Genomic DNA, 9568 nt, shown 5'->3' with positions numbered 1-9568 from the left:
AATTGCATTATCACCGAGTTTTCTTTTTTTTTTTTTTTGACCAACAGGCGAGGTGTGCCGATCCCAACAATATTGCAGTCTATGGTGCAATGTAGGTAATTTCCGACAAAATTTGCTCCAAGTACGCCTGCACCGTTTGTTTTACTTACCCTGTGACAAATTCTTAGTTCTTGCCTGGTTGAGACATAATTTGGATACCTTTTACGGCTTGCTACAACGCATTGGAGGAGTGAAAGGACCAAAAGCGCAATCAAGTCAGCCAAAATGAAAGCGCAATCTGGCACCCATGCTTGCAACGTTTTTTCTCTCTTCGCGTCATCCGATAAGCTAACATTGCCCATTGAGTCGATGACCAGGTTGTGAACTATATATGCATAAATGTGTTCCATGTAAGGCTTCAACCTTCACATACTCGTATGTTTATAATAAGCACGCGATTAGTGCGCTCTGTTGTTTGGCCTGGATCCAATCAACTCTAGTTCATCGCAAAGAAGTGTCGTTTGTATTCAAGAAGCAAAGTATAACAATCTAAAGGATTTTACACTGTTAAGGGTGTAAAAATGTTTACCCTGTACTCCTAAAGCTATAAAAAAATTTGCTGTACTGCTCAACAGCGAGGTCAAACTACAACCGCGATTAGACAAGCGGGAGTAAAAAATTGGGGACAATTTCACATAGCCTTTCCTTAGTCAGTGTCCTTTGCCACTGGCTGACCACCTTCGCTAACGATATGTCCAGCATTAGAATCAGCTAAAACTTTCTCTTAAGAACGATTATATCGTAATATATTTTTCTAAATATGGGCCCTGTTTATTCATTCTGACCACCTGCGCCGGTATTCACAAAGTCATTATAGTTTGCAAGTGCTCTTTGGCATTTGCCCTTTGCAGCTTTGCCAACGAGTTTTTTGCCATTTTCCAGCGGCGTCTTCACTAATAGTATGTCCGGCGTCATGATTGGCTCAAATTTCTCTTACGAACAACTTTAGAGTAGGAGCATTTTGTGAACACGATTCCTGGGACCGAATTCCCAAAGCTTTTTGATCAAACGTGCTTTTTGTCGCTAGCCAGTCGCCTTCGCTAATAATATGTCCAGCGTCAGAGTGGGCAGGACATTTATTCTAACGAACTACTCTGTCGTAAGAGCTTTTTGGGAATACGGGGCCCTGGTGGCGGACCAAATGTCTGACACAAGATTTTGATAGCTACAACCATTAAAGTTTACTTCATGCAGTTCTCGTGTCGTCTGTCGCAGCTGTCGGCATGTTTACGTGCCCAGAAAATGTCGCCAAAAAAAAAGGAAACTTCATTTGTTTCCGTCTGCAATTTCTATCTTAACAATTTTAAGCATGAGGGTGCTAGCCGTGGGACAAACCAAGCACCCCTTATACACCCTCAAGGGTGTTGAAATATTTAGTGTGATATAAGCAGCGGCATTGTGATCGATACGATGGCGACAATGTGCAGGCTTACGGAGGTTCTCGCGCGGTAGCGCAGAATGTGCTTGAGGTCGCGGTGCGGCCTCAGTGGGTGGTTGCTGGGGGTGTGCGCGGAGAAGCAGTGGAAGAACAACGCCATCAGGGTCACGAACAGGAGCAGGTACAGGGCCGACTTGTACGGGTGCAACTGCGAGAGATTGAGAAAGCAGCAAGCCTCGTTTTACAGCCCGGTGCTCGCGATACGCTTAGCGCACGTTGGTCATACTATGAGTTGAAAGCGTAAAGGTTTGGCCTGGTTGGTACGTCGTGTTCAGCATTGAACCGCGCAAGTTAAGAAGCCAGAGCTGTACATACACTCTCTGCTATAGAAGAATGCGCAGAACGCTGGAAGGAGGTCGAAGTTAGGTAGTTGTGCAGTAGTTCTTTGTGCGTCTCGTATCTGTCATTCGCATCTGTACTGTAAAATAATGTACACCCTTATTCACTTGTAAGGGTGTCAATTATTTTACAGTGTCGCTGCGCTGTTAAAGCTGCGCTGTTGCGATGTTCAATGCTGCACATCTCCTATGAGTGGCCGAAACCCGGAAAGAAACCGCTGGCGGCGAAATACATGGCTGTCGCAGCTAACATGGAGCCAGTTTATTATTAGATTTTTTTTCTTTCAGGGGGGGGGGGGGGGGTGCGTTAGCATCCTCCGGAAGAAGCCTCGAGTGTTCTTGTGTTACTTATTTACATAACACAGTTTTGATTATTAAGTTTACGTGCGCGTAGAGAGCTCTCCCAAATGTGACTCCTGGCAAACTGAAATTGATGAAATTGATACTTTCAAATGTGCTCTTAAAACGTAGTACTGACATGCTGGCTGTAAAACTAATTTAATTATTAAAAATGTATTAGTTATTCACTGCTAATCATTGATTATCTATATTACAAAACTGGGGTTTTTTTCGCGGGGAATGCTAACAACGCGCATTAAGTTGCACCATATACATATAGAAGGCACACTTTTTTTTTACTTGCTGTATGCTATTTCGAACATCATGTATATGCAGGATTATCGTGTATATCAGAGTTCAGTTCGCATTTATGCATACAAAATTGTTTTCCATCGTTTTCTCCGTGTCTGTTCAGTAACTTTTTCAGCCCATACGACGGTACAGTTCTCACATATCAACCTGGGGATTGCTTTGATACTCTGACAGTGAAGTTCGAGACAGATGAGACGATGGGCGCAAGCGACGTCGGGTGACGATAAAAGCACCGTGAGAAGCAAAAGTTTGCATACATGTTTCTACTCTGCTATCTTGCTTTTCGGTTGCGCAGGTCTTGATTGAGACTCTGATGGCCTGGCCAGTGCCTGCATGACAGCAATGCTGTGTTGCAGCATGCTGCCGACCAATAAGCTTGTCCCTTGGCCGGACACCAATTATAAGTCAAGCAGCAAAGGGTCAAGAGTACACATTATGCGAGCATCTTTGCAATTATGACAGGTGCTATTAACTGCTGTCAACTCCCATTTAAAGTGGATTGAGAAGAGACTGTTAAAAACGTACGCCGCACCAAAAACAGCCGCAGCGATAATTATATATGTTCGGAAGGTTTGGCTTGCCGCGAGCCCTCATTTCGAACAATGGGTTGCAGTCCACAAGTTCCGATCATTGGTGAAGCATAACGACATTGTGCACCACATAGTACTACCACCAATCGAACAGCCTAGCTGAGAAGACCCTATAAGAACGCTGAATGAACGACTCCGCAAGACTTTTTGTGGATTTTTTGGACAATTCCTATTGCATCGTTTTTTTTTTCATGTTTTTTTTTTTTTTTGGCTACTGCACGTACTCCTTTGCCAGATCGAACGCCGGTGGCTAGGTTGCCAGGATTCGAACTACGAGACGTATTGTATAACATTATTCTGCGACTGTCACGAATATTTACGAAATAACGCAGGTATCGGCAGTTAATATGCCATGAAGGCGCCGATGGAAAATTCCTCTTGGTCCCGCGCCAATACTTCGCGCCAATGCCAATGACGAATCACATATGGCGCTCACATGCGAACACGAGGCTTCAGGAGAAAGAACACTGCGTAGATATCAGCAATCGCTAGTCACCTCAAGCCAAGCATCAGATATCAGAGCAGCGTCACCGGCATTCATGGCGCATGCCCGAGTCATGACATCACAGCCTGCAAAGTTGCCAAGAACGAATGCTCCAAAGAAATTTCCTTCAGATCCCTCCAGTGTGCCTGTCATTAAGAGATGCAAAGCTGAGCGTGTACTAGGTAGCTTTTTTGTGCTGGTCTAGTTGGCCATCCTGTCTTAACCTTTATAATTTTATCGTCCGTTGCGTAGTGTCTCCACTATTATGTGCTTAAGGGGATCGTTGCCTGCGAACCCAACCTCATTGGATGGACGCAATGTTCTGCAGCCAATACGGTATGTAGCCGGTGCGCCTCGGCACACCACCATCACCTTGCTCGTTATTCGTCTGAGGCGCGCAACTATGAGCTTTTCTAGCCCAGCTCAGCTCAGCTCACACGCCACGCTGCCCGCTCCAGCATAACAGAAAACTGCGTTGAATTCACATTTTTGATAACAGCGTTGCATAAACACGAAATCCCGCGTTCAGTTTAGCTGCAAAACGACGACGTCAAGTGGGCGAACCATCACGTTTAGAAACTACGACAACAGTGTTCCGCTCAGCCAGCAAGGCAGCAAAGCGATGGTAATTATCTGCTTTCCGTTGCTGGCATGAACACTTTACGCAAGTGTCATATGATTATCGCTGAGCGACTGTGTACCCTTGTTACCATGCAGAGCGGAACTGTCTATAAACGTTGAGGCACAACTATCTATACTGCTTCGGCACCTGCGCTTTTAATAGCGAATCTGTTTAAGCCAGCCGTAATTTGTGGTCCGTATCAAGAAACTACCAAGAAAGAAATAAAATAAATTTTCTTGTCGAGACGGGATTCAAACCCGCGTACCCCCTGTCCCAAAACGAGCGTCACAACCACTAGGCTATACAGCAACGCTTGCAAAGCATGCATTCATGCGAACCATATGATTGTGTTCGAGCGTCGTCAGCTTCGTCCACAGCTGGCGCGTTCGTACGCTCGTTCTTTGCGAGGTGAAGTTTTGCGCGCTATGAGGAGGAGGAAAAAACTTTATTCTGACAGGGCATTTGGGACCTCCCAGGTCCCCTGGGTTCCCGCGCGACCCCACCGCACTCAAACGTTCATGTTTAACATGTCCATGACGCTAGCAGCCCGGATGGCGGCGATCTTCATGCCTTGCCAGGTCCGTGGAGCGCGGTGAGGTCTCCCAGTCCTCCCAGGTTTGGAGTGGTGTCGGCCCGCCGGGGAGAGGAGAAGCCGGACAGGCCAGGAGTATGTGGGTGAGGTTTGCTTTCAGAGCATTGCACAGAGGGCAGGAAGGTGGGATGGGTCGGTAGTGGGAGAGGAGGGATGGGGTATAGGTAGGGTCCGTGTTTGCAGACGGCGCCACAGGTGTTACTCCCTGGTAGTGAGGGAAGAGTGGGGCGGTGGGTATATTTGCCTCTCAGCGCGAGCATTCGCGATGAGCTCAGCGAAGGTACACGCACGCTCCCTCGAGAAACCCCCCATGAGGTCCGCCTGTGCCCGGTTTCTCGACCCTCGGGCTAAAGAATCGGCGGCCTCATTGCCGAGGCCTCCCGAGTGCGCGGGGACCCAGATGAGCTCAGCGCTGCGGGAGAAGGGGGGGTTCTGGGTCAGTATGTGGAAGGTGGCAGGGTGAACTCTGCCCCAGCATAATTTAGCAGTGCAGTTTTAGAGTCACTCAAGATGTAGGTAGCACTGGAGCTGCCGAGCGCCAGCGCTATAGCGATCTCTCCCGCTTCCTCTGGGTCCGTTCCCTGGGGTAGTTCCTTTATTAATGGAGGTGTGTTCAGTGTGTAAGCAACCGCTGTACACGCACTATGAGAGCGAGAGAGAGAGACGCATTCACGGAGCGGGTCTCCTGGAACGCGGTGTCGCTGGTGTTGCAAGCTGCGCTATGCAACGCGCAGTGACAGCCGTAAATCCGAGACGCGCGAAAAGAAATTACCATCATCATGATTAATCATATGAAAAGTTCGCGCGCACTTTCGGAAAATGCTGGGCTACGATCGCTCAGCTGCGCTGTTTCAAGCGTTGCGCGGCCGAGTGCAAGGTTAAGCGTTTTTCTATCTGTTACAAAAGTGGATTATCCACAATTCCACAGATAGTGCTGCCAGGACTTTGCGTATACTTCAATACAGTGGACCGATAGCGCGCAAATTCAACATACCCAGCTTTAAATTGACTCGAAAGCACTGCTGTGTGACATTTGACAAGGCGGCGTTCTAAAATGTGCTGAAGAGCATCACGTACTTTAAACGTCACTGCATATAGGCGCTCCATATCCGCAGACAGTTCTTTCTAAGCGTGCATAGTGCACAGCTTTCTGGTTTGTTTGTTTGTTTTTGTGTTGTTTTGTTTAGCATTAGCAGACACGGACAGACGGACGGACAGACAGAGAACTTTATTAAGGTCCTGAGGAGCCAGCCATTGGAGCCTCAGAGAGGAGCCCTGGCTAGCTTTTGGCTAATCCCATCTTGGAGCCGGGAGGCCATGCCTCTCTGCTCTCTCACGGGCCCTCTGGACAGCCTTGGACTGGTCTTCCTGTTTAGTGCTCGTGATGGCCTTCTCCCAGTCCTCGTTGTTGTTGAAGTCTTGTAACACAGGGCATTGCTAGAGCATGTGGGCTAAAGTACAGAATTCTTCCTCGCAATCCGGACAATGAGGATCTATCTCTGTGGGGAGTCTACTCAGGAAGCCTGTCGATGGGTATGAACTTGTCTGAAGCATCCTGAGCATACAGGACTGTGATCTATTTGGGATGGGTAAGTGGAAAACGTCGCCGCTCCCCTTTGTAATGTGCCGTAATTTCATGGAACGTAAGTAAAGGGTTACTATGGCCAATAGTCTCCGAACCCGCAGAGGTCCCACCCCCATCGCGGCGCGTGAGTTCTCATGCATGGCGGTGAGCAAACTCATCGGGGTTCAGGCGATCCGGCAACACGTCGTCTCCCATGTGGGCTGGGAACCAAGTAATGTGGTGGGCAGAGTGTGTATCTGATTTCTTCTTAGAATCATTGCCGCTTCTTTTGCTACGAGGCCCGAGGCGAAGGTACTGACCGCCACGCGGGAGTCCGTGTAAGTAACGATCGTTTGGGATTAGCAAATAAGAATTTTTTTTAGTGCAGTAGCCGTCGGGGCTGTAATGCTCCTGCATGTTGTGAAGTTGTGGTGTCTCGTCGTGTGCGTATAGCTGGGAGCTCAATGCGATATAGCCACAAAACTACGCGTCTGGGAATGAGTAACACCAGTACCACACGCAATGGCGAATGTTTAAAAGGGTTTGACCACGTTTCCGCTCATTTTCATTTTAGACTTCGCATTTCATTCAACGTGGTAGTGAAGTTCAAACAAAAAAAAATAGGGGTAGCTTCACACTAGTGGTGTGAAGACTTCAAACAGCGAAGCTGTCGATCCCGCCTAGCTTTATCTCGGATGAGGTAAGTTTTCGCGACGTTATGCTTCTGGCTGCACACACGTATTTGCTCGGTAACGCGAGCTCGTAACTCCGAATTTTCTGCAAATCGCCGAGGTTTCGCCGCCGCTTCACCGGCGTGATACTCGTGGTTGGTCCGAAGTCATCTCATCCGCTCTCGAGTAGCGGCCCGACGGTTTTCGCGCCACGCTTCCTCTTCTTCGGGAGTAACGCACTTCTTCAGGAATAAAGCACTGTCGCAGCAGCGGTGACCCGGAGCTATTATTATGAGGATCATCGCAGTGACGTAACGTCTTAGCTCCTCCTACCACAGCTGTGGCGGGACTCGGCACGGCTACGCGGGGGCTGGGTTGATCACGTCACGCCTTAGCGCCGCCTCCGCAGCTGTGGCGAGGCTCGGCGCATCTTGGCGACGCGTTGCTAGGCGACGCATGATCGCGTCATCGCTCGGCGGAGGTTTTTCTGCGCACGACCGACGGACCAGCCTGGAGCTTACACAGCTTCGCTGTTTAAAAAAACTGTCAATTTACTGTCAGCACAGGCTGCATAATTAGTGTCAGTGAAACTTGGTGGGCTAGTTGGTTCATAAAGCTTTACAAGAAATTCAGCAGATCCAACGAGTTGCAATGAATATACAGCGAAGCTACGTGTGAGTACATATAGAGTCGAAACACGGGTACATCCGTGCGCACACACACACACATACACAAAATGGCGGGCGCACACAAATTATATCGAGCCTTTCATTAAGCGGCGTTGCTGATTACTACTAGCCAGTACGGCTGACGTCTGGAACGCATCATGGTTGAACGTATCAGCATGCGCATACGTACGTACGTAGCCCCATTCGAACTCATTCTATCCGCAAGATGCGTTTACTTCATCATTAACGTGCAGCCGCGGGTGCACGAAGGCGAGCTTTCTAGTTCTTTGTTCGTTCCCCAGCACGGCCGGCGCCGCCGTTACCACGGATGCCCGGGGCGAGCGCCATATGGCGGTGGTGCAAGGAACCCAGCGGCGCGCGTACTCAGCTGTAATCGGTTGGCCTATTCGGCAAGAGAACAGCCAGGCCGCAGCCATGGTCACGAAACCCGGCGAGATTGGTAAAGAAAAAAAAGATACTTTAAAAGATACTAAGCAAGAAACGGACAAGCACGAGATGGTTGTCATACGCACTCCGCGACTCCGGAGGATGAATATTCTGGGCAGAAGCGAAGATTCCACTGCCACAGAGTTGATGGAAGCGTTTTATATTGCCTCCAAATGGAAACGCATGCGTAAGCGAAACGTCTACTTCTTTGTTTAGTACCGAAGAGAGGTTCATGTGCGGCATGTTGAGGTAACGTAATCTTTTGCTCATATTTTATCAGTGTTTGTTACGTCCTTTATTTTTCTTTACCTTTTTAAAGTAAATGTGTGCTACCTAACGTCAATATGCATATATTGACGCCTCAGAGTGAAATAGAATTCAATTGAAACTTTGCGTTCGTCCATGTCGCTACACTCTTATGCTTGTCTGATTTCTTTTCCTTTCTTTTCTTGCGCAGTATCTTCCTTCAGAAGCACCATTAGTGGGCTGCGTAATTTTGCGCTGTTATATAGCATGTCGCAAGATAGGTGCACGCTCAATATATACCGCATGCGGACCGGCCGGCTCACCATAACGTAATCCTTGGCAGAATTGTAGGTGTGCGCGGCAAAAAGAGCCTCCTCCAGCCTTGTGAGCAATCCCATCTCGTCCGAACGGCGGCATTTCTGGAAGACGTCGCAGTAACCGCTCATGTCGTCACACGCGGAGCCCGGTCGCATCTTGGCCCCGCATAGCGACTTCATGGCGGGATAGTGACACGCGTCACTGCACTTTCCTGCGGCGCCAAGTCCAGAGAAAGACAGTTAACAAAGCGGCAACATTGTACATACCACGACGACGCCTGTTGGCAAAGTAATACTGAACAGAATGCTTGAAAATGACGACCGCGATATTTGAGGTGGACCGTGTCCACCGTGTAGACTCACTGGCTAATTGACCATGGCGGTAGCCGATGAGGTCGCGGGCTTGATTCCGTGCCGTGGCAAGCACCATCTAATGTGGATGTAATGCGAATGCGCTTGTGCTTTTAGATGTAGTGCGAGAAAACGATTTCACCGACGATTACGATACTCACTAATGCAAAATCTGACAACAGTCGTGTCGGTGTGTTGAATTCGCGATATATCTTGGCAAAGAATTTGATTCTGAACGACAGGGTCCTCTCGGCGGGGGCGCTGAGCCTCAGCTCAGGCAGCTCATTTTGCAGCGACGGCAGCGTGAACACGGGGACGCGTGGCTCACGCGGAGCGCATTTTCTAGCGGCGCTGGCGCAGGCGAAGTAGCGCATGCTCAGTAGGTCCTAAGCCCACGCCAGCGCTTTGTTTCCGCGCTCACCGAAAACTTGGTTGCCACCGGCACTCCGCTTTCCTCCTCGCCCTTTCGCCATACTCTCCTCCTCAGCTTTCCTCCTCGCGCTCTCTTCGCTCTCACCGTATTTCATCACCCGCTGCGCTGCGCGTTCAC

The 9568-nt window shown here is 49.0% G+C and overlaps 1 protein-coding gene across 1 annotated transcript; it reads right to left on the bottom strand.

Moving 5' to 3' along the window:
* Nucleotides 1-1412: 1412 nt before the first annotated feature.
* On the bottom strand, nt 1413-8976 carry LOC119456827 (disintegrin and metalloproteinase domain-containing protein 10). Its single transcript, XM_037718647.2, has 2 exons — nt 8674-8976; nt 1413-1625 (listed from the first exon to the last, which is right to left on the bottom strand). The coding sequence occupies exons 1-2, from the start codon at nt 8845-8847 to the stop codon at nt 1413-1415; spliced, it is 387 nt and encodes a 128-aa protein (XP_037574575.2). The 5' UTR covers nt 8848-8976.
* Between the last annotated feature and the right edge of the window lie 592 nt (nt 8977-9568).

This window comes from Dermacentor silvarum, chromosome 6, assembly GCF_013339745.2.
Source record: "Dermacentor silvarum isolate Dsil-2018 chromosome 6, BIME_Dsil_1.4, whole genome shotgun sequence".
NCBI lineage: Eukaryota > Metazoa > Arthropoda > Arachnida > Ixodida > Ixodidae > Dermacentor > Dermacentor silvarum.
Note: the sequence above shows the minus strand (reverse complement) of the source record. Positions and strands in the feature narration are given on the sequence as shown.